General features: G+C 40.9%; 1 protein-coding gene across 6 annotated transcripts in view; it reads left to right on the top strand.

The window, feature by feature from the left end:
• The window catches only part of KDM4B (lysine demethylase 4B), a 93,947-nt gene that overhangs the window by 21,627 nt on the left and 46,644 nt on the right, over positions 1-25,676 (top strand). For all 6 annotated transcript variants that reach the window (XM_087769379.1, XM_087769377.1, XM_087769376.1 and 3 more), the window contains exons 6-8: positions 15,256-15,305; positions 18,450-18,553; positions 22,953-23,090. In XM_087769379.1, coding sequence (XP_087625505.1) covers positions 15,256-15,305; positions 18,450-18,553; positions 22,953-23,090 — 292 coding nt within the window. The remainder of the gene's footprint in view (positions 1-15,255; positions 15,306-18,449; positions 18,554-22,952; positions 23,091-25,676) is intronic.

The following is a 25,676-nucleotide window of genomic DNA, read 5'->3' as shown; positions in this document are numbered from 1 at the left end:
CTAAACAGTGGTTTCTCCTTATGTCCTTATGTTTGATGTTGTTTCTGTGGGAAACGGGGATTGCATAGTAGAGAAACAAAACAAAGCTCCAAACAGTAAAACCTGAAACACCTTTGTGTAGCGTGTTTGTGTGAAGAGGTTAAGAATCAGAAAGAAGTGGAAATTGTAGATGGAAAATTGTATCTGGCAAATACCAGATCTTAGAAGTTCTTGGTAGCTTTTATTTCTGCCTAATCTTCTGAGGATTTGGGGGAGATTCTGGGGAACACCTAATATTCCCCTAAGAGGGGTTTCAGTTGTTGAAGAGTTCAGTCACTACTGCTTATAACTGGAACAGAGAAGAGAAATCATAAAATCTTCTTGTAAAGGAGCTCAGGTGTTGCTAGTTAAAAATCAAAGCAGGAACATGCTTTGCACCTGGTTGTTTTTTGCTTTGTTTGGTGGTTTTGTTTTGTTTTTTTTTTAAAAAAAGGTACTTTTACCTCACTTAAAAAGGAAGGGAAGATTTTTATCCAGCCATTCTGTGTTTGTATAGTTCTTTTATAGTAACTAGTTCTATAAACCTTACATGGTTGGGGGAAAATAAGAATTTTGAGGACAGACCATGTTTTGGGCAAAACGTTTTCCTGTTCAACTGAGTTTTCTTATATAGATGACAGTGTGTAATGCAAAACGAGATGTATTGTGACAGGATGCCGCTGCTGGTTTGGCAGGCCCCCTGCTATTCCCTTAAGCATAAGGCAAGAGTATGCCACTTGGCCAAGTCATTTCTTCCTTGTTCTTCGCTATGACAGCTTCTGTTAATGAGTTCTCAAGCTCTTCTGTGATGTGAGCATGCGTTGGCTTCTGAGGAGTAACTCTGAATCCCCCTTTGAGCAGACCTGGAACTTTCCAGGTACCCGAGCAATCACCCATCTTCTGGTTGGGATTGCAGTCATCCCAGAGCTCAGCTGGGGGAGCTCTTGGACTTCAGTGAGGAAATCCAGTGGTGCAGCCTGGCTTTACTCAAAGATGGCTAAAATGTTAGTTCTGTTTTTCTGGCACCACCTCTGTGGAAATTTCCCAGCTTCCTTCATCCTTTTTATAGACTCTTTGACTCTGACAGTGATCATCTTAGAAGCACCTCGGGGAATAGCAGGAGTGTGGAGAGTTACGAAGTCTACCGGTTTGGGGTTGAGCTCTAAAATAAGAGGCAGAGTTATTGTTTGGCTGTCAGAGATATTTATATAGTGAAACCAAGGACTCTGTATATTGATAGTATTCTACCTCAAAATTGTCTGTTAAAAACCATAATTCTTTCTTCATGCCTCTCATAAATGATCTTAGGCTACTTTAATCCGGGCTGTGCAACCAAAGCCTTGCTTTGCAGGGTAGTGCGTAGGAGCAGTGGGAAGCCACCAGCTCTGTTTCCTTGTGAAGGCAAGGTGAGAAGGAAATCGAGCCAATTGAGGTTGCCTTCCAGACCTCATTCAAGTGGGTTCTACAAGAAATCTCTATGTTTATTTGCTGTGGAAGAGGTGAAGTAGCTTCTCGGGGAGGTCTGGATGATCTGCTCAGACCATGAGAAGCCACCTCAGTGGACAAAGCTAAGCTGAGAAAGGAACCTGTCTCATGGGTCAGGGAGGATGGTTACTGAAGTATTATTTTGTATGTGTCTTTCTGTCTTTGAAATTTTGGGTTATACCTCTTACAAAACAGGTGCTTTGGGGTTTGTTGGGATGAGAGTTAAATGTCTATGGTTCAACAACTGAAGATGGCTTCTTTGTACAACCTAATGAGCATCGGCTTGGTCATGCAGCTCCTTGATTAACGTGTGTCTCTGTCACTGCAGAGAAGTCCTGCTGCCAACACTTTCCCGTACTGTTTCTTTTCCATAAGCAGAGTAGAACAGGCTGCAGCAATAGGAGTGGTGTACAGAGTTGGGTCGCTGGGGATGCAGGTTAAAAAATTGTTCAGCGTTAAGTACTTGAGAATAAAGGGTCATCCAGTGATGAGGGAGAGGAAGGGGGGTAATTGAAGTCAGCTTTTTCCTGCTTCCAGTCTCATTAAATGATTTATCTATGCCTGTAGATTGCAACACATTTATTTCTTAAATTCTGTCTCGTTGTACCAAGACGAACGAGCACTGTTACATGTCTTCCGCCATGATGATTGCTGCTGCTAAGATAGTCGTACTGCCCTTTTTAGGTTATACTTGCTTCATATTGAAGTTGATCATCTTCTCTGATGTGCTGTTTCTCAGGTGCACGCATCTGTTCTACGTTGTAGTCACGCTGTTGTTGTTTTTAACTGGAAAATAAGCCTGACAGACCGCAGAGGTGGTATGGAAGGTGTGGGCTCTTCCCATCAAACGTACCAGGCATCGGGAGCTGTTGTGTAGCTTCATGTGAAGCTTCTCAGGCAGGGAGCGGCCAGATTAGGGCTCTTGCTTTCTTGTTTCTCAAATTACAATAAAATGTCCCTCTCCCATTAGTAGTTTAATTACAACCTTTTCCTAGTCTGTCTCCATTTTTTTCAAAAGTTTGAATGTGTTTCATTTTGCAGCCTTATATTAAACCTCTTGTGGTAGGAGTTTTTACTGTATCAATTATACATATTATGTATAATTACCTTATACATTCATACGCTGAGATCTAAAATAGAGCATATTGTCACACGATGCTAACAGAAGACTGATTTTTATAATGACAGAAGCAACAAAACTGAATGCCAAGCCTCATACTTCACGGTTATTATGGCTTTTTATTGAGGAACGTATGCATCTCAGCCCTTGCAATTTCAAAAGCCTATTTTTAAACACTGCGATACTCCACCATCGCTTCGTTCCGTCTCTATAGGAATGTGCAATGCCCACCTTGAGGGCTTCCTGTGGTAGGGAAGTGCTGAAGGAAACTTTAAATCTCAATAATGTGAATTTGATGGATACACTTTGGAGGTGTAATGTCTCTATCTTGTTTTGTCAACACTGTAACAGCTGACTGGGCAATGAGGTTATATTGCTCAGATGTTTTGTGACTGATCTTGCTGCATAGCAACAATATTTAACATACCTTCTGTACGTCTAATGGGATGCTATACTGTATTCTTTCTCTCAGAAACCGCAGGTGTTAAACCGGAGTGGCACTGAGGACAGTAATTGATTTTTATAAAATGTCCCTGTTCCCTTATCATGATGGATGTTTAATCCCCTTTAATTAAAATAGGGAGCCAGCTGTAGCTTTTAAGTTATATGGTCTCCTCTCCAAAACGTTCCCTTGCTGAAAGTGGATCATGCCTAATCTGTTTGACTTTGATAACACAAAGTACACTTTATGCCAGAACAGCAGTTTATGTGGAATTAAGGACAAATTACCAAAGGAACTTTAAAATAATATGATTAGTTGAAAGCACTGGTCACAGATACAATTACATTTTAAAAAACACTTGTGGAATTCTGTCTTGTAAAAGTCTTAAGACTGCTTACTTGAAAGGACATAGAGTTACCTGAAAACTTTGTTGGTTAAAGTATTTTAGAATTTCTGCTTTCTTTCCTCCAGGTGCTTAGCGAGGTTCCCTGTGTAGGGTAAGCCTGTCTGTAGGAATTGAGGAAAACAAGTCCACGGGAGGAATTGCTTGTAACATCTACAATTTAATAAATTTGTAGTATTTGTAACTGACGCCACCACCAATAGGGAAGCTTTACATCTTCTAACGGTGATATGATGGGGAGCTATAAAGCAAGACATGACTGTTCCCCGGGAGAGGATTGTAAAAGGAGCCCTCTTTATTCTTGGCTAAAAGCATATACTAAAGCAGCAGCAGATATGAAGTGCTGAGGATCTCACTGCTGATTTTATTTTTCATTGTTGTCTTAGGGAGCATTGCAGCTGCCTTAGTCAGAACTGCTGTCCGATCCTCCCCCCAGGACAGAAAATGTTAATCCCTGGAAAACTATCTTGGGGGAAGAAAATGACCTAATACGGTCACGGAGCTTAACTCTTCCAGCTTCTCTCCTTCATCATTTTCAGTGCAGGATGCTGGGTCCTCATCCCCGTTTCCCCCACGTGGTATTCTGCACCATCCCTCTGCTTTAACACTCTCTCACATATGTTGCACTTCGTTGCGAGCTTGATGTAATCTCATTTAAAGCAGCTGGCTTTAATGTTTGATACTGAATTGTATGGCAGCAGGGGGGAAGGGCACTTGTCCCTTGCATCATTTATTGCCTTCTAACTATTACATTCCCTTAGGGGGCCATTGCACAAGGCGGTTGCATTGCTGAATTGATCAGATGGGATTATAAGTCTTGATTATTGGGATCTCAGTAACCCTTGCACCCTGGAGATCCTGTGAGTTTCTTAAAGCTAGATTAGCTGGAATCACATACGCGTTTTGCCCTCGAGGGAACTGAGGACTCTGAATTTGTTACACTGTGGCTTTCCATTTTGCTCCATACAGAGATTTTTTTTTTCCCCCGAGTTTTACTTTTCATATTTTTTGGCATTAGGGAATTCAGAAGAAGATTCTGCAGCCTTTCCTCCCTTGATCCCCAAGGTCTGCATTAGCCTTGCATGCGAAGTGTGTGGGGTTGCCTTGCTCTTAAATGTGTGCACACGTTTGTGGTTTGTGTTCCACTCCTCACAGTAGGGATTTATAGGCTTGGTGGGGTGGAGTGGGGGAGAAGGAGCGGCAGGGGAAGGCCATTTGGCCATGATGGGCTCCTTGCAGCTCACAAATTTCCTTCCTGCCTCTGCTATCCCATGTAATCTGTTTTACAGCTCTGCAGTTTTGGATGGAGAAAGAGAAGAATTTATGGTGATGGTTGATTTATAGATTCACTGCAACACCATTTGCTCTCAGGCAGATTTGGCAAAGCGAGACCCTTTTCTGTTGATAAAAGGGACGGAGGAAGGAACAGTGATATTCATTAAAAGAAATAAAAGGAAAGTGAGATAAAGTATGGCCAGGCAGAACAGCTTTTCACTCTCCTACCTCTTCCAAAACTGTTAGGCAAAAGCTGCTTTGGAACAGGCTTTCTGCATTGAGAATCCGTGTGCATGTTGATTTGCTCTGAGATTCGTGAAAGGAGTGATATATTGAGATGCAGAGTTGCATCCCCCTGTAATTCACTGATAAATGAGAGCAGTGCAGCAGTGAGTTATTAATACAGCCTTTCAAGCTTCATATACCGCAGTCATTAGTTAATCAATACAAACCACACTGTGCTACTAATATTCAAACAAGCCTTCCTCCAGGCTCCCCTCAGGTCTGAGGGGTACTGTTTGTCCTGGAGATGATGCTGTGGGTGAAGGATGATGTAAATCTCATTAGAGAGGGAACAATGCTAGCTGATAGTCTGCTTTAAAAATCCAAGGGATCGGCGTATTGTGCAGAGACTGAATCTTGGGCGACTGGAGTCGTTTTAATGTGGTTAACTCATCAAACCAAACTATATGAAGAGTTATGAGCTCTAACTTGTTATGTGCATTATCTTCCCAATCAGGTGCCTGCAATTGGAATAGTGGAGATTTTTCTTTTTAATAGACTTAGATTTTTGTTGTTTTTTATTACACTGTTGTAGACAGATTATTAGAAGATAATTTTTCTGATGCAGAGGAGGCACGGTGTTCTGGGGAGGCGGGACTCATGGGTTGCCTTTCTTCATTCACCGTCGTCTAACTTTGAGAGGAAATGCCATGGAGATCAAGCCAGGCTCTGGGACTGGTCGGATCAGCTATGGAACTTGTCCGAGGAGGGACTGTTGCTCTGTAAGAACAGATGAAAGCACCTCAGCCAGCCAGCTGGCTGCTCGTGCCCATTCGGCTCCCTCTTCCTCTCACTCAGCTCTGTTCTGTATCTGTGCTTCCCCCTCCAAAGCCCTCTTCTCTTTCTGTTTCTTATTCTTGTCTAAATCCGCTGCAGAAGACATGGTATTAGTATGTACTTTGCTGTGATTTTAGTTTTCAGTCTGTGCATTTTATGTCCATCTTGACTGGGCCTGTTTAGTTCATTTGTTGAAATTATAAACTCTTAGAGGTTGGGGCTCAGCTGTGAGTTGTTGTAGCTAACCTAGCAAAGTGGAGATCCTTCCCATCTATTGTCTGTCTCTGTACCTTTCCATAGCGATCTTGGGCGGTGGTAATGCTGATCTGTGATCACATCCTCATTTTTACAGTGGTGTCTTCAAGTGGGCTCCTACTCCACTGACACAGTGTTTAATGCGTGTACTGCTGTTTCCGCCAGCACTAATAATTCATCACAGCTCAGTAGTCCCAGTCTGGATTGAGAGAAGCATGTCTTTGATCCAAGAAGGCTCTTGCTGCAACTCATTCTTGCGTTTTGAAAGTGTCTGCTCAAAGCTCAGGCCTGATTTGAAATGAAGATCTATGGAAGTCTGACAGGATCACAGATTGGTTTTAATAACTGAGGCTTTTGAACAGGGCACTCTGCCACTGAGACAAGATGGGAGGGAGATGTGCTTCTGTGCTTCGTACAACTCTTTCAGCCTGATCTGACTTGGGCCCTGTGGGAGAACGAGCTTGCGAATTCTGGCTTGGCATGGAGCTGAAAGCAGGGGTTGGAAAGACCAGAAGGAACCAACGGTGGTACTGCAGGGCTTTGTCTTTATTCACGTTTTGTTAACACATTGGCAGAAATCAGCGGGGATTTTTTCTTTACTCAGCAGAGAAAATTGACGTTGGGTGATGCCAAGTGCAGGACAAGTGTAGTTTAAAATAACAGAAGCCTGTAGTAATGACAGTACTTAAATAGCACTCTGCGTCGTCTGAGTGCTGTGCAATTGTTAACTAGTTAATGGTCTAAGTAATACATGTGCTGGGTTTCTGTCCGCTTCATTTCTAACTGGCCAATCAACATGACAAAGGGGATCAAGTAGAAGAAATAAAGGAAACTTTACAAACTGTGTCACTGATCTTTATCAAATCTTAGCCATACCACTTCTAGCTTTGATGCTGACAAGATCATAGGGACTAGCTTCAAAGTAGTAGCTGTGGTTTGAAACAATGCAGCTTGATGGATGAGGAGCATTAAACCTTTGGAATATTTTTTTTACCTCAAAAAAGAAAAGTGTGCGTAGAGGCATTGCACCTCTAGCACAAGGGATTTCCTAATCCAAAAATACCTTTCGTTGCTACTGAGCAGATTTCTTTTGTTCTGCTGTAGGCAATTATCTGTATGTTTTTCCAAAAGCAGTGAGCAGGAGCGTACGTGTGCCTGTGCCCGGTAAAGGAGGCAGCTCTCACAGGCCAGTTGGTACAAGATAGGAACATCTGTGATCTCCCCTGGTTACCTTTTTTTCTCCTTGTTTCTTGAGTTGCAATGAGGTATTCCTTTAGAATATAAGGTCTTTGAAGCATAATCTTCGCTTTTCTTTATATTCGTACAGTATCCACTACAAAAACCCACCAGTAATTAATAGTCTGATTGCCAGTTTTGGGAAATAAATCTGATGTGAACAGGTTCTTCAAAACAAATAACAAAGAATGGCAAGGGGATGAATATTGTAGTCATTCATCTCTGTTGAATTGTATACTAATTATCTTCTTGGCCAAACTGAATGAATAAATGATTTCGTAATGTTTTTCCCAAAACACCTTTCCTTAGTAAAATACCCCCTTCATACTGCTCATTCACTGCATGCAGAAGCAGACCATGGGTTTATTTGGTACGCGTGGAAGGAGAGTCAGTCCAATGTGATTTGTAATTTTGTGCTTTGTGCCTGGCGTTCATTGCTGTGAAGCTAACTGGACTGGTACATTGACAGTCTTTCCAAGAGCAGATGGTTGTTCATATTAAACTCTCTGTTTTAAAATAGTATTTAAAAATTGCATTTGAGTTCTGGAAAAAATCTCCTTTTTGTATTCATTGAATTCTGGGTTAGTGAAACTGGAAATAGCCAGTTGCTCAGTTATTTTGTGCAAATCTTGTAGTTATGAGTTCAGGTGTACCTCTTGAAAATGCATATTGCTTTAAAATCAGAATTTTAAAAAGCTGTTGCCTAATGTCACTTCTTGAAACTAATGCCTCTAATACTATTTCTAGCTCATGGCAACTTTAAGGGTTAAAGAGTCTTTTAGCTGTGTGTGATTGGCACGAGTTAGGCTTGACTCTAATCTTCCAACAGTCAATCCATAAGGATTTGATCCCAGCTCCAGAGTGACCCGAGATACTGTGCCCATCGTTACTGGAAAACAAATGGAGAGTTTGTACTTGCACAAACTTTAGCTTCTTAAGGGAAGGAGGAAGTTTCTCATCTTGCTTACTGTTCTGTTCGCAGCAAAGTTGCTTGCCGTTTCTCTATTGTGCTTGGCAATGGGGTTGATAATTAGGCAGCTCTGCGCATGGAGAAGAGATCTTACCGAGTGAAATAGGCCCTGTGGTGTAAGTGTGAGAATGCTTACTGCTCCCCAGGCCCTTTCTGAGCAGGGTTTGTCCTGATTTTCTTCCTGCACTGGTTCCCAAAGGATTGTATTTGAGCAGCTGTCTGCAGAGCTCATTTTTCTCCGAGCTTCAGAAGACAGGTTGATTTGGTGTGTTTGTGTCGTTGTAATCTTGTTCTGTCATTACCTATTTACTCCTTATTATGACTTTCTGAGCAGATCCGCCCCAGCCTCTGTGTTTATCTTTCTACCTATGTGTATTTCAATAAAAACGTCATTATTTGAAATCATTGACACTGCTGGTTAAAGATACTGAATTCCATCATCTATTGTCCTGTAAAATGATCCATTAAAGATAAAACTGCAGACACTCGATAAAGGTTCTTTCCTAGGAACAAGGAGCTCTCTGATCCGTGTGCGATCTTATCTCCAGAGCACGTGTTTGCATTCTTGATGTAAAGGAGCCACAACAGAAGGGGACAGATGAGGGAGGCTGGAGATTTTCCTTTCCGATGGTGATCTTGAGAAGGGAAACTGGATACTTAGAGCAAATTCACTGGGGGGTAACCTCAGATACTGATGAGGAGAAGAAGAAAGGGAGTTGATTTCTGTCTTTTAACAAACTGGGAGGGAGAAAGGGATGAAGGTAGGCTAAACATGGAGGAAAGTAAAGGTGAGGAAAAAGAGGTGACCATGAAGGGGAGGGAGATGACAGCCCTATCGATGAAGGAGCAATCCATTCTTCTTGCTGAAACGCCTTTTTTTTCATACAGGCTGCAAAACAGCTTAAAAATAGTGTGGAAAAAAGACTTCTGTTTCTCTGAGCTTTACTTTGACACTGCTGGGAGATGTAGTATTATAACCACTTTACCTTGTGGAAAAATTAGGCCTTCGAAGCAGGGTATGAACTTTGCAAATGAGGGACTACCCTGTATGTAGTGGTGGTTCTTAATGGCTTCTATTGGGTGATAAATATTCTTGATAGACTGAGAGGTTTTCTTTGGAGGCATTGCTGCTATCATGGGGGTCAAAGATGTTGAAGGTCAGGGTTCAGATTATGCATTTATGGACACAGTTTGTTGTATAGAGAATGAAATAATAGCTTTCCATTTTGCCTTTCATGACTGAGAGTAGGTTGGCATTTGAATCTTCAACGGGTCAGTATTCTTGGCACAACTAAATCTGCTTTGAAGACAGATAACTAACCCTCAGCTTGACACGTGGTCTCAGGCATTTTAAATGTGCCGTTCTCTTCGTTTCTGTTCCTTATTTCAGTAATTATAGCATGTTAAACTGTGTGAGGCCTGTTTGGCCAGACCTTGTGCAGACACTGTGAAATTAACTTTCTTACCTTCTCACATGAATCGGACTGAAGTGACATTTCCAAAGCCTTGTGGTTGAACCTCCTCCTGCCCGTGGTGCCCAGTCCCTAGTAGAGAGTGGGTGCCTGAGATTTAGTAATCTAATCACTGCTTAATTGCTCCGTGTTGGTGCAAGGAGAGGCTGACATGTGATGAGGTGGGGAGGCAAGGTGTTGTAACTATCAAAAACTCCTGTGTGTGTGTGTGACGACTGTAGCAAGAAAAGGTCTCGGAAGCTTTGAGGGGAGGTTGAACTAAGGGACGGAATGGTCTGGTCCTCTGCCAAAGCTAGTGATAGCTTCAGGTGAGAACAGCTCTTCTTAACCGGAGAGAGACCAGCAGAGGATTGACTTTGTTATGGATAAAGTTTTTAATAGCTTTCAGTGGCCAAGAAGACAAAATTGAATTGCACCCCCTTTGAAGAAGCAGTGGTGAGGACGGAGTCTGAGCTAGGCTGGAAAGTCCCTGACGAGCACCTGATGCTGGAAACTGTCGCTGCCGTAGTGAATTCCCTGTTATGTCAGCCCTTAATGGCTTCTAAACTGGTCCTTGTATCGCAGGATGGTCTGCCTGCTCTTTTTTACTGACACACTCATTTAATTCTTAACTCACAAGACATTTGCTTATTTATTTCCATTGTTCCTGATAATAATTCTAAGCCATTAGAGGGGAAAATTGTATTCAAAAGTGCTGTTTCACACTTTATTTGTTTGATGATTTAGAGCGATAGAAAATAGCACATTTGCTGGCTTTTATAGTCTGATAATTATCTGCATCCATCAAACCATTCCAGGGGAATAAACAAAACACCAAGAAAATTACGCTATTAATGACATCCTTTATGGCAAATAGGAAGGATCTTTCTTTTGTGTTAAGGATAAGAAGGGGTCTGTCCAGTTAAACTTTGGGTAACCAAAGCAAACTACCACTATAGGGCAATGAGGATCTAACGCATTTGTAGCTTTGGGGCAAATACCTTCTGGATCTGTGACCCTGATGTCTGCTAATTACAGTCAGAATCAGTTTTGAAGCATACTCAAGAACTCAGAAAATGACACAGACGTAGAGATCAGAAATGCTGGAATTGGCTTTTGTCAAACAAGTTTGGAAGCTCAAAGTCTCTCGGGTAGAACAGCAAGTTCGTATTTGTAGAAGTGATGCTTAATCCATTTCAGGGACCTGCTTTTGTTTTGGTAGAAAGAGTAGAAAAAGGTAATTTAAAAGGATCAGTGTATTACTTTCAGATTGTTGACTTCGGGGTAAGATGACATTTGAGTTATATACCTATAACTTTTTCTTTTATCTTGAGATTATTTTTTTTTTCTGTTCTGTAAATCTTGTGTTCCCTGGCAAAGCAGCAAGACATTATTCATGCTGTAATCCGACAAATTGCTGAGTGTCAGGTTTTCAGGTTAAGCTTGGCCCTTTGCCTTGGTCAACCACTGCGAGGCAGACCCTTGGAAGTACGTACTTAAGGCATTAGTCTCTTGGTTTGTTTGCAAGCCCAGTTTCTTGGAAGTTCGATATATCTTAAAACAGTTGCTGGTTTAGCACTATTTACGTAACTTCGCTTTTATTGGGGAACCAGGTTGAACCAGAAGGGACAGATTCTGCACTTGAAGCAGTGGCTCAAGGGCAGCTTTTTTGGCACTGTTGTGTTTTCTGTTGGCTGTTGCAGATGTTTCCTCTGAAGCAGTAGTGGTCTATCAAAAGATGGCTCTTAAGCAGGGCTGCTAAAATATTTATGCTGCCACCACCACTTCTCATTAATTTAGGTTGTTTGGAGCAATGAAAAATCCTTGCTCCATCTTTGCTGTGGTTAAAAGGAAGTGTCTGCTCAAGGTTGGATCAAAGTTAGTCCTGCTCTACTCCTAATTCAGTTTTCCCCAGGCAGAGGGATGTCACGAAACTGCTCCTGTCAGCAGGGGTGAAGCACCGGGCAGTTCTCAGTCCGATAGTCTCAACACAGCCCAATTCAAGATCTTTCGTGGATACCATAGTCTATTTTGGCCAGTTGATAAAAAAAAGTGGTATTTTGCTTGTTCTGTGGTTTTTTCTTCTCTTTCTTTGTCTTTGTGGAATGCATTTGTACTATGACCTGAATGGGACAGAGAAGGGAAGCAGCTTTACATGTGTGGTTGGTTGGTTTGTTTGTTTGTTTGTTTGTTTTTTGAGATTTTGATAAGGTGGTTTTTGGTTTTGGTGTTTTTCTAGAGGAAACCTACAACATACAGTATTTGGGCTGGGGTACTAAAGGAAAAAGAACCATGCTATTTGATGAAACAAGTATTCAAAGTGGTGCGTTTAGGAAAGGAAATCACTGGAGACGCTTTGCCATGCATAATCTTGTCAGTTGTCTCTGGAATTAAAGATCTTTTGCTTTTGATCTGAGCCCCAGCCTGTGGGTGCGAGAGGGATGGTAACAAATCGTACTGAATGACAGTATTTTGTCAGTTCCCTCTGTCAAGGGTTTTTGTCCCCAACAAGTGCCTGGCCGTTTTTCATAGTGAAAGCAGGAGGATGGTACCATAAGGTCGTACACAAAAGCCAGCCCTTCGTGGATGTTTATACGCTCAATAACAGTACTCCTTTGATTGCAGCAATCCATGTCGCCTCCATTGTTATTCTACCTTGTAATCAATCATTTTATGTCTAGATTGAGCTAGCGCAATCTGTGCAATACTTGCAGAAGCCTTCTGTTTCTCTTACTGGTTTTAAATAGCAGCCCAAATTCTTTCTTTATTGCCTATCTTTATGTAAATCAGTCAGATTTGTGAGTGTAACTTAAAGCAGAATTTGACCTACTTCTAATTCTCTTCTGCAGTTAATTTTTTGAATTCCTAAGAATAAACGTATAAGGATGTATAGGCTCTGCTTCCTAAAAGACTGGCCCAAACAAAAAAGTTAATTTCTAAAATTGGCGTCAGCTGTTACCAAGAGGCTGTTCTGTGGTAGGGTATTCTGATTTGTATGTTATTACATATAGTTCTTTTTTGTAAGCTGGAAATTCCTCCTCTGTTGCTGGTTTCTATCCAAGCAAGTCCTTTTTCTTTGTCTCTCCATGGACTGTTCTCTAAAGCTCAGCTTGGCTTCTTGCAGTCTGCAGTTTTCGATAACACAATAACCATGTTCCAATGTATTAAACTTTTAACATCCTCAAGATTCAATTAATCTTATCTTTACAACTCCCAATTACAGGCACTAATTAAGTGAAGGTTGCATTGTAGACTGGGGATATTACATTAATCATCGGCAGCCTTGTAGCCATAAATTAGTTCTTTCCCAATCCTTCAGCATTTTTCCCAGAAGAAATGGAATGTCTCATTTCCCTGTTTTAAGGGACATTAATCCCACAAAGGAGCTTTGGATCGGGATTAGTTTTATCACATTTATGTAAGTGATGAATGGTCTTTGTAAAATGAAAGCTACTAGCTTTGTCCCAGACAAATGAATTGTTTGATAATTGTGCAGTTTAAGGCACTGTCAAACTTTGGTCAGAGAACGCTGGGAGTCCATTGCTATATTTATTATTTTACAAGATTAGGTGCTACCTAGTGTTTTTGCTTAGATTTTTTTAAGCCATCAGTTTAAATCGGCTTAATGTCTAAATCTTGAAGCATCCTATGTATGATTTCTGTCCGTTGTTATCCTTTCTAACCTGCCAGACCACAATAGGTAAATTCTGGTTTTGTGCAAAAGCAATACGGGATAGGGCTTCCATCTCTTTCTCCTTACATTGTAGATAAACTGTAGACTTGAAAATTGAGAGGCTGAGCAAGGGGCTGGCTGAAGGTCCTCTGAAATCAGGTGTATTTTGAGAGATCCTATCACAAGTACGGCAGTACTGTTTACCTGTTGTTGAGATCATGCGGTTGCCTGTTACAATATCCTGTTTTCAGCTTGTTATAGTGAGACATGATGGTTTTGACATCTTTATTGAAAATAACAAAAATAGTGCATTTTTTATTATGCACATTGAACAAAAGTTGTAGCTGGCAATAAACGTCGTTCTCACAAATGTAAATTTTCCAAAATTCTCTGTTACAAAAAAAATGGCACGTGAGCCGCATTTAATTTGATGCAGTATGTAAACAATAATTTACAAAATTCCATTGGCATTGCTATGTGTGTCATCATGTTAAACGTGTTTAAGTGTATCAAGTTAGTTGCCTCCTTATAACCTGAACACAAAATCATCGTTACCTGATTTTTGCTTCTGTGAATACTGGGGTAGTATAACTTCAAAGCAGTAAGGTAACTAACAACTTTCGGGGAAGAAAACCAAGCGTTTGAAACTTTCCTGATTTTTTTTTAAATAAATATCACACACAGCACTGTTTCTGCAACTATTAGAAGCTTTTTTGCCAGTTTTTTCAAGTTGTTTCTACTGTCTGCATTGCATTAAAGCACATTGAAGTGTCCAAATTGCCTGTAAGGAAACAGAAGTTTCTCGTTCTTAACTTTCGGAAGCAGACTGAGCACGTACACAGCAGTCATCAGCGGCTGCACACACGAATGAGCTCAGTGGAAGGCTTCGAGTGGTAGAAATGAATGGTCTTTGTTTTTCTATAGCCTGGCATATTATCTCTTCACATGGCAAAACTGTTGTAGGAGTAGGACTCCGTTGCTGTTTTCCAGTGATCACAGGAGGATATCGCAATTAGGCTTGTGTGTGACTTAGGCAGTTGATTGTTTTTCCAGAGTTATGTTCAATACTTTGCACTTGTGGGGAAAAAACCCATTTCAATCAAATTCTTTCGCACTCTTTTTACCCCTAATCATACAAAACTGTCTTTAAAAAGTGTAGAAGTTGTTCCATATACCCTTTAATGTTGTTTTCCTCAGAACACCCTGCTTTTTCATTCACCTCATCAAGAAAATGATCAAATAGTTTAATTCTGTTATTTCACATCAGACAACACAGTCCAGCATAGATAGAAGGATTGACTACTTCAGCTATTATGAAGAATATTTACTTTTTTTGAATAAAACCAGAAAGACTTGCACAGAGTTTTCTTTGGAAAAAATTGTCTTCCTTCTCTGTAGATATGCCAATATACACGGACCCTTCTCCGCAACTTAGCCTATCCAGAATTTCTTGCGTGTTAATCTTTATCACAGCCTCATGGCTTTATTTTGCTAGTGTCTTGCCTGCAGAAAATATGCCTGCTGTTCCCTATACTGATTTATTTCTGTTTTTTCCACTGCTGTATCATCACTTTGCCTTCTTGGTTCTCCTTCCACTTTGTGAAGTCCTGTGATGCTGTTTAAAAAAATTGCAGGAAAACAACGCACATCATACAACATGCCTAAGGACTCTCATTAAAATACTGGCTTTCTCCATGTGTTATAATTACGTGTTACTGATACCTTCCAGACTTAAATTTCAGGTTGTATTTCCAGATGTTAATTGTAAGTGTGCTGGGCTAAAAGTTATTACCACGCTTGTTTCTAGCCTTCTTTTACTGTTTTCAGGTTTTAGTGTGATTTTAATTCTTGTGTTAACTTTCTCCTAGGTATGCCATACCTCCAGAACATGGCAAGAGACTGGAACGCCTGGCGAAAGGTAAGCTTCCTCCTGTGTTTGGAAAAACACGTGGGTGTGTTCTTGGTGAAAACTGAAGCGTCCCAGGGGAGAATCCTACCCTTCATTTTTGAACAGATTGATAAAAAATTGACGTTGAACTGGCTGCTATAATTTATTCTTGCAAGAGCTGCTTGATGAACCTGCGTTGGTATAATAGCTTCAGAGTCAGAAACCTTGTCCCCTTGTCAGTGAATTTTCCTACTAGTGCAACTGTTTTCTCAAAGCCTTAGTCTTCTGACACGCCACGACCGTAACTAAAATTAATGGAAAAACCCCTTGAATTTTGAGGCATTGAGACCTGATGCTTCCATTTCTGGGAAATGGGTTTAATAAGAGACTCATCGTGCATCTCTGTGTGTAATATGAGGTTTGTCACAGTGAGGTGAGAACTAGTTGTGTGGTGTGCAGCCTGGGGGGTCTTCCTCATACCCCTAGATAGGTGTTCTGCAGGGAAAAAGGGTGGTAGAAGCTGTTCTTTCTTCCTACACTATAAATGGTAAATATACAGTATTAGTGTTGATTAATATCAGTCTTAAGTAGGAAAGTGCTTACAAATTCAGCAACAGCATTCGTGAAGAATAGCTGGTGGAGTTCTCATTTCCCTCTATAGTGATACACACTGTATTTGGTGGCTTTCCTTTTATTCCAGCCTCATCCTCCTTCATCTTTGCAGTGCAATAAAGGCCATCTTAAAAAAAGAAAAAAAAGAAAGAGTAAGGCTAGCTCGAGCTGTGGTAAACTTCCACCTCTCACCAGGCTGTCTGTAAATTTTTGGCCTCAAAAATTTACAAGTGCCAGCCTCAGCTGCTGAAAACCTTGTGTATGAGTTCTTGCCTGACTGCCTGCCAAGGTCGTCTGGTGAGCGGCGAGCGCAGGCTTCAACGTCCTGTCCTTGGCATTTTTGCTGATTTCCAGTTGGTAACGCTGGAAGCTTCAGGGAAGATGTCTAACTGCAGAAGTATATATTTTTTAATTTGTTGATGTTGTGTTTGCTTTTTGTTGCTATTTTTATTCACTTGCAAATGTTCTAAGCGCTGCCCAGCTAAAAAAAGCTCCTGTCCCAGAATAATTAACTGCAAATCTACGTGTTCATCTTCAGCGAGGCATACTTTAATGATTTAAATCTGTTGTTGAAGTTAGTGCAGCAAAAGCAGGCAGGAACGTATGGAAGACTGTATTCTGAGGCAAAATAAAAAAATGTTCTGATACTGTTTTTGCAGAAAGTAGGCAAATTCATAGTAATGGCATTTCTTGCCGATAGTCTGACGTTCTATTGACTGTTTCATACTTGCATAAAAAAGGGGAGGGTGTTGAAGGGAGCGAGCAACTGGTTGTGTAGGATAAATGTAGAATAAATGGGTATAAATGTCCTAGGGCATGGTGGTATTGTTTTCCTGTGCACTGAGAGCCATGATCCCTAAATACAAATAATATTGAAAATTGCTGCTCAGAAATGTCGCATTTCAAAGCTACAGTTCAGCTTAGTGATTTGCCAGGTTTTATAAAAGTTACTTTTTCATCTATTAAAAAGTCAGTAAATCCAGATGACCCATGTCTGTAGAATCTGAAATACCACACCAAAGTCTGACATAAGTAATACTAAGTCTCTTGCTGTTTGTAACTTAATTTTACTGATGATCAATTTTTGAACACATCGATGGTTGGCAATGTATCAACCAGAAGGAAATTGTCAATGATCTCGTCGTTATTTTAGTTTTCTGTTGCTTAGTACCTTTTGGAAGTTGGACTGGGTAATGTTTTGAAACTACAATGAAGCAGTATTGCTGCTTGGGCATTCTCCCTGCCCTATGCAGCAGTGGTCTATACTATGAAGAAGTGTACTATGGAGAAATGAGTATGCAATTAATATGGAAAATGAATAGCTGAGCTGTAAATGGGCTCACTGGGAGAGCTATGGAGCCCATGGAGAGAATGTTAATGTGTTGCCATGTTATTGGTGCTAATCACTTAAAATGTGCTTCTTTATTAGTAGCTTTAATGAGAGCCACTTAAACTGTGCATTAAAAAGAGGAACTGCAGAGAGGGACGACAGACTGGGTAGCAGACAGTCATAATTTTAATTGAAATGCTTTTAGTACAAAAATATAAGAAAATCTGGAATCCAGTAATCCTTTTCACTTTCTGAAACCCCTTCCATTATGTCTCATCAATTAGTTTTGTTTCCAGAGCTTGGGTTATTTATTTTCCTAAATGGCGATGTTTTTTAATCCCTATAAACACATAATTTGTTATTGAATCACCCACTTGGAGTGGAACACATGGTCTTGAAGAAATGGTATTACATTGGTTGAGCTGACATTTCTGGGAGCGAAGTGCTGACGTCAAGGGGTTTGTTCAGTTTTCACCACAATTTTAGTATTTTTTTTTTATTAATTGTGATTTATTCTACCAGCTCAGCGTGGATCATGTAGCTATGGTAGAACTTAACACTTCATAGCGCTGAGATACTGTCTGAGTCGGATCACGCTGTCTCTGCCAGCGTCGCTGGTGACCAGGGTGGCCAGCGAATCAGTGTCCCTCCTTCCACTGCCTTGTGATGGATACATTTTGTTTCCTTCCTTTCTTTTGACTGAATATTAACATCTACACGCTTATTTTTTTTCCTTGAGGGGGTGGTAAGTGGGGCAGATCGGTCTGGAATCTTATGAGTTGTATTCCTTTCCCAGGAATAATATAGCTGCCCGTCAGAGAAGGGGTAAAAAGGACATAGCGGTGTTCGGAGTAGATGGTGTATGCTTGTCACTTTTTCCTTGTCCGTATTCAGCAAAAGGATGGCTCAGGGTTTAGGGTACTAGCCAAAACTTGAGACAGACAGGTTCTGTTTCTTAATTTGCTAGGGTTTTACTGAGATTTTGGCCAAGTTGCTTATTCCCAGACATAGATGGCTTAGATGCTGAACATGGGAGTTTTTGTCACAAAATTTATCTGGTATTCTAAACAACGAGGGATGTGCTAATTGCCGACACCTTCAGTTGTATGCCTATTGTTTTGATCTATATAAAGTATTGAGGCAGGTTTTCATTTTCTCAGCTTGTCTCTGCTTAAATAATGATTGGATATAGTATTCCTATAGTGATCCTCCTCTTTTTAATCTCTCTACAGGATTTTTTCCAGGAAGCTCTCAGGGATGTGATGCTTTCCTCCGTCACAAGATGACCCTCATTTCACCCTCAATCTTGAAGAAGTATGGTATTCCTTTTGACCGGGTACGTACAAAGGATGCGTTGAAGACACTAGCAAGTTGTGAGGTGCACAAAGCACCACACCCCTCTTTTAAGGAAACAATTCATTGCAAACCGCTGGGGAGCAGTTTGCTTAATTTCTAAATGCATTATTATGCTAAATGTATCCTATCGGTTTAAACCAGGTGGCTGCCTCTAAGTGAGGATTTGTGGTTTGGCTAAGACGCTTTCTGTGAAGTGCTTCTCTTCACAAAAGCTTTCGCTAGAACTAACTTTGTCAATTAGGGAGCCTCTCTAGGTAGAGAGGGGCAAATTGTAATACAGATGCTGTGGCTTATCTGTAGGCAGCATAACTCATTGGTAATTCTTGAACACAGACTTTTTTTTCTCCTGGATGCGGTATGAACCAAAAACTGGAGTTAGACATGCTGGTTCTCTGCTGTGTAAATGTTCTTTCTACGCTAAGCCAGTAAGGATCCATGAATCTCTTGAAAGTCCTCTTATTTGAAATGAGACGTCATGTTTATTTGGTATGATCATTTTAATATGCTTATTCTTAAAGTCTTCTGGCAAGAAGTAAATCTCCTCAGCCAAGCATGCTTACGTTTAGTGCAGAATCCATCAAACAGCTACTGCTGCTGCGTGTTACCGGCCCGCAGAGCCCGTCCTGCCAGGAGGGCCCAGGGCAGCCTTTGGATGTGGGGAAAGGAATTGAGTTAGAGGCACCAGGGCTCTTTAACTCCAGTGGGAAGTACCGAAAAAATGCCTGATGCAAACTGATCGCATCCTTCCCCATCCCCCTTGCACCATCGTCTGTAGATATTATGGCCATCTTTTTCTAAGTAAGAACTCTCAAGTTCTGATCTTTTGGGGTTTTTAAAGCATGGTTTTGCTAGAGTTAGTCCACCTGAGACAAAGTGTAGCACCTGTTTGATGAGCCGGGTGATTCTTTGAGATGGAAGTAAAAGATCTTGGCTCTTTTATAGCATAAAAACTATGAATTCATCCAATTTACTGCTCCAGAGACTGTTTCATTTTTCCTAGTGGAAGGCTATGATGAATGAAATTTGAAGTGTAATCATCTGGCATGTCAGATGAGCTTGCTGTCAGTGCAGGGGAGACTTGCACGAAGCGATGTGGTGCTTATGGTTCAACATCAGTGGCTGGACTTGGCGTAGTTCGCACCTGATGGTTGATACTAAATTGTTCATAGAGAGCAACAAACCGTTTTTCTTGTAATTCTATCTGTGGAACCTAATTCCCAAGTGTGAAAACACAGCTACCTGCTACACATGGTTGAAAATAATAATGAAAATATCTAATTGTGGGATCTGAATTTTTTGGTAAGGGTTTTCACTTTACAGATTTCAGGAGAAAGGATATGTGGATTGGAATATGGGAGGCATCTCAGTTTAATGCATAGATGCCCCTCTGAGAAATGACTTGATAGAGGATAAAAGATGCTCTCCATCCCGACCATACTCAGAAAAGAGTACAAAATCTGTAGCCAGTGCAAGCTCCTGAAAAATCTGCCTGACCTTATCTTTATTTATTGCCCTAAACTGTGAAGTTTAAGGATTTCTTATGCTTCTTTCTGCTTCAGTATCAGTTGAATGCTCTGTCTTGCTACTTCTTGCGGTGTTTTCCTTATGAAGTTGTTTTAACCAGAAGCCGTAAGTGGTGCAATAATTGGCTGAACAGAGCCTAAAAAGAGTGCACTGCTTATCTAAAGAAGCAGCTGAAAATAATAATTTAAAAAGTACCTGATGGTGCACACTAGCCATTCTCAGTGAAGTTTGCCATGTGATCCTCTGGTGACGTGCAGTCGTCCTGCAGAATGGAGGAGAATAGGAACTGGGAAGGAATTTCTGCCGTTTCGTTCAAGCAGCGTGCTGGGGCAGTGCTCTTGGGTCTGCCAGAGGTCAGAAAGAGAAGGAAATTTTTGCAGGACTTTAAAATTTTTGAATGTTGTAGGTGGGCATATTTTTCTCCAGAACAATGTATTCATTGTTATATGTTTGCTTTTTTATCTATTTAAGGAAAGTGGCATTGACTAGTAATTATGTACTAAGTGATTTCTGATCAATAACCAGCCAAGTGGAGCAAAGGACTTTGTAAAAAGGGAGTAGAGGAAAACTTTCCTTCCAAGCTTATCCCAGGTCAGCTTTGCTGAGCTGTATGGTGATAGGGATGGGATACAGAGTGGTTTAAATAAGGGAGTTTCTAATTTATTGCTTGGTAAAAAGTCTTTACGTGCTTAGCTGGGCTTCTCACTATGAATCTTCCCACTATCATTTGTGACATGAAGGTTTTTTGCAGATTGATGTCTGGTGTCTCCTTCATACTGAGTATAGGTAGAAACCTTTAAAATATGCACTATCTGAATGCTAAGAACCTGATTTTTGTCTCCCTGTTTTTTACAAAAAATAGAAGAGCCCAGTGTAGACAGAGGACTATGTTACTGTCAAAACCAAACTTTTCAAAGGAAGGGGGATTATTAACACGTTACTTAAATATAACTCCTAATCCTGATTTACAAAGTGTGGGGGGAGTGTGGGTTTTATGATAGCTTCTCTCTTCTCGCTGGCACTCACTGGAAGGATGTAAAAAGGAGGAGCAGCTCTTTAGTCTGAGCAGCCTCTATCTGAATACCTCCTGTCCTGAAATAGCAGCTTTTGAAGGAGGATCACTATTATTCAGAAACAGTGAACGTGTGCCATTTTTCTTTAGAAACAGAGATAGGATCCCTTCCTCTAAATTCTTGGCAGATTTCAATGAAATGAATAGGCATGCATTTATAAATCTCTATAATGGTATTTACTTCTGGAAAAAGAGAAACAGATCAATACTAGGGCTTTTTAATAATTAAAAATGTGTATTTCTGTAATCTCCTATTGATTTCTCCATTTATTCTTCAAGAGCTTGCAGAAGTCAGTAAATTTAGGGCTTTCTCCATGAGTGGCAGTTTGTGCTGGCTTTCCTTCAATAGTTATTACTTTTCTGCATGGCCTATCCATCATCTTGAGTGCTTTCTAATTTATTGTAGGGATAATGTTGACAGCAGTGACATGGAGGACATACACTGTGGGCTTGAAATGAAGATACCAGGATGTAGATTTCCTGACAGAAACATAATCTTTCCGTCTTCTGAAGTTAGCAATCTACCACTCTGCTTTGATTTATGGAGGGGGCTGGATGGGAGGATGCTCTGTGAAGCTGGGTACAGACCGGACTTCAGCACCTCTCATCCAGAAATACTGCACAAGCTTCTTGTATTATCATAGCAGCTTTTATTCTCCTTTGGGTTTTTTTGTTGTTGTTTTTTTTTTTTTAATTAATGACATTAGCAAGTTTAGGTGTTTGTCCAGCCAACTGGGTAAATGTTTGAACTTCTGCCTGTTGACATTTTCTATTTGGACCCATCCTTGCGTTTAAAAGTGTAAGGTCTTTGAAATCTCTGTAGGGTCTGAACTGCTGTGTTGTGAGTTACTGCTGGTGGGAAGGAATCCAAATGGAGTTGCTTGGCACGTGACTGCTAGGAAAGGTCTGTCAGCACTTCTGGGTTGAAAAGACAGGGAAGGTCGAAATTTTCCTCCTAATCCATAGGAGGGAGGTGCTGTTGCACGCTCGCGAAGCGAGAGAGCTGGACTGGAAGGATTGCTCCAAGTGCGCTGTATCACTGCCAGTTGCTCTTACGATCTGTGCCATATTCTAAGAATTAAATTCCTTTTTTCCCCGATATCTTCTCTGCATAAGATTTAAAAAGAGGATTTTCTAGAAGCATCACAAATTGATTGGCCTTTGATTACAGCTGTAATCTGCAGAGTTTTTAAACCTTATATTAATAATGTCCATAATGCTTATTGTTGTTTTAATTTTACTTAAGTAGACAAATGGTGGGCTGTAATTTTTAGGTTGTTTGACTTATGGGCGGACAAATGGGAGTAACGTGAGTGGGGAAATAAATACAGTGAAAGGCAGCATGTACTTCAGTAGGACCCTGCAGTGCAGTGTGTGTTAGGAGAGGAATCCAGTTTTCTTGGCTCCACTGGCGTGGTGGTGGGAGTGTAGATTTGGACTTACCATGAGCTAAAGTAGTCGCCATCTACAGATTTACTGATCTTTTAGAATGCTGCAGCCTCAGACCTTTTTTGTAACTGGAGCTTCTGAGTCTAAGTACTTCAGATCTTGTGACCCCTTCCAGCCATTTTACTGTCTCTTTTCCTTAATAGAAATATTTCAGTATTTCTGTGGTTAACAAGAAATTGTTCTGGGTTTGGCCAAGAGTTGGCAATGACTGTTCTGCCTACCGTCCAGTTGAGAGAGAGAGATTTAACCCGGGAGTTTTTTATAGGTCTGTGTTCTCAAGGTGCTGTGTCAACTGATCTGTGGGGTCTCTCTTCCTTTTATTTCTGTTTTTCAGATCACCCAGGAAGCTGGAGAGTTTATGATTACATTTCCTTACGGTTACCATGCTGGCTTCAATCATGGCTTCAACTGTGCTGAGTCTACCAACTTTGCCACTTTGCGATGGATTGACTACGGAAAAATGGCAACCCAAGTAGGTGTCTGTTTGGATGAAGGGTTACTTAGAACCACTAGCTCACGAAATACAAAGGAATGCGAAAGAACAAAATGGAAAGTGCCATTGTTTTGACAGTGTGCCATGTTGCTGTTCTGTGCCTGTTCATAATTCGTGTCGTTTTGAGGGCATAGTAAGGACTTTCTCTCATACTAGATGTTACATACACCTTGTGTAGAGGTGGTTTTGAGACTAGTAAGTTAGGATTAGTTTTCCGATGCATCTAAACCGCATTTCACAGTGAATACGGTGACTGATGTAACTGAATACAATTCATTAAGTACACATTGAAGGGGAAGGAATAAACTGGAAATACTTTTTTAAGTTTTAATAAGACTATGGTAGTTAACCTTCTGAAAAGATCTGAATTTGTGCGCTGTACAAAAGCACTCAGTTAAGTCTGAAGAGGAGAGTCATGCTGGAATGGCTGTGTGTGGCTGTTTCTCATTAGGGCAAATTTCTTGTATGTTTTGTTACTTTTGACAGTTCTGAAGTCAGTGATGGTTTTCATGGCAGCACGCATACTGCATTCTCTTGTTTTTAAGTGTGAAGTATAACTGCTCAGCTTAACTGGATTTTTAAATTGGGGTTCAGTTCCACAAACTCTTTGGGGAAAGGAGAAATGATTACAGTGGGGTAGCAGTTGAAAATTGCCTCAGATGTTCCTTTCCAGAAAGGCAGACTTAGTTTTCACTCTAGAATAGCATTAATAATATCTCCTTCGCTTATTTTTCTTCTATCCACTCCGCTTGACTCTGTAACTTTTGTAGTGCATCCTAATGCTTTGTTCTGGGCAAGACCAACTGTTCAAAATGAACTGCGAGTACGTCCGTGTCTCAGTCTGTGGAACAATGTAGTGATGTCTGTTTTTCCTTTACCAAGGTTTATATTCTGAGAGTAGCAAAAGGTAGATGATTACTGCATGGTGTCATTCTCTTCTCAGCTTTGGGATCCTAGGGTCCTTGACAGCGTCCTTTTTCACCCCCCACCTTTTTGCTGTAATGCCTTCAGCCATTTCTGAGCCAGGCTGAAACTTTCTGCACAGAATTATATTCGGTAGCAATCAATGTTGTGTGTTAATCAGCCTCAGTGGCTGCTTTGTGACTAACGTGAGTCACTTTTTTGCTTCTGGAGGCTGGTGCTGTTTCTGGCACTGCAGGCTTCAAGGGATCACGTAGAATCACAAAAAAACCCATGCTGTTTCTTCTTATTTTTCTTTTTTAATAAGTGAACATCATTAACCCAACTAGATAAGGAAGATGGTTGTCACCCTACAGGAGCTTTTTTTCCTGCTTTTTCCCCTCTTTGGTATTCTATATCCTCCCTCAGCAACTGCAGGCAGGCAGCCTTCAGCTACCCAGTGGCACCATGCTTTGTGTCTGAGTTCATCCCACAGAAAGCAAGCTCAGCCCTTTAGGGTTCCTGAAAGGTGAAATGTCTGTCGTCTTTATTTTTTTCGGTAATATCCATCCCATAGTTTCAAGGAGTCTGCCATTAAGCAGCAAGTTTGGGATCTGAGCACTCTCCTTTTCTGAAAGAAACAAATAGATTTTATTGTTTCATTTCTGAAACTACAGTGATGTAAAAGCATCTTCTGTTAGGCACGCTAGTGGCAGTGTCGTGAAATATAAAATACACAAACTCGCTGTGCCAGTGCGGTAACACCTCAAAATTGCTGGCAATGGCAACTGAAATGATTCTCGTAATGGTGAAATCCTCATGCTGAAAAGTTGTGTATTTGTCCTCTCCGTCCCCCACCAACGTTCAAGTAGCGAACCCTGCGTTGGTGTTTGTGATCTCTTCATGTCCCACCAAGGCTGTAGGCCAGACCCTGCGGCCATAATCGGGCTCCAGGGCCAGGTGGAGGCTGGAGTGGGAGTCGTACATTTGAATTTGTTCTGGATGGGGAGGGATGGTAAGAAAAACCTAAAACCGTAAGAGGCCTCAAATCAGTGTTAAGTGTCTTAAACTCAAAAATAGCCAAGCAAACTTTGTTTGAAAATTTTAAAAATCGTGTTTGTCTGCTGTGACCTTGTATACCAGGTTTATCTGTAGCAAATGGTCATGGTATTACACCCTAGAAAATGGGGTTTATGGTGGAAATTCTGACAGACCCTTAACTACAGCAGTGCCAGCAGGCACCACTCTAATATTAAAAGCAATTTTGGGTTCAGCCATGTGTTCACAAACAAGTGACATTTGGGAAGTGCAGTTTTAGATTGAGCCTCCATGCTTACATTGTTAAGCAGCGTAGCGTGAAATTACTGAACAAGCAGCATAGAGAGCTCTGAGCAAATCTAGGGAGAGAAAGTTGAAGTGTGGAAGGAGACGCCCAATTTATTTCCATTGCACTCAGTGACACTTGTCTGTTCAGAGATTTCCATTTAATATTGCCTAAACCACGCACTGCATACATGTTAATTAACCCTTAGGTACCTTACTATCAGGTTCCAGATGAGGTATGAATGCTGTTACACTGTAAGGGCAAAAGGTTTGTTTAAATCTCATTTTAAGTTAAACAGGGACTTAATGAAATATCAGCTGACTGTGTACACCCGCCCTGCC

The sequence above is a fragment of the Nipponia nippon genome, unplaced genomic scaffold (assembly GCF_047370975.1).
Source record: "Nipponia nippon isolate SJK-2023a ecotype South Korea unplaced genomic scaffold, ASM4737097v1 scaffold_31, whole genome shotgun sequence".
Lineage (NCBI taxonomy): Eukaryota > Metazoa > Chordata > Aves > Pelecaniformes > Threskiornithidae > Nipponia > Nipponia nippon.
The sequence above is the reverse complement of the archived record's forward strand: the minus strand, read 5'-3'. Positions and strand labels throughout refer to the sequence as shown.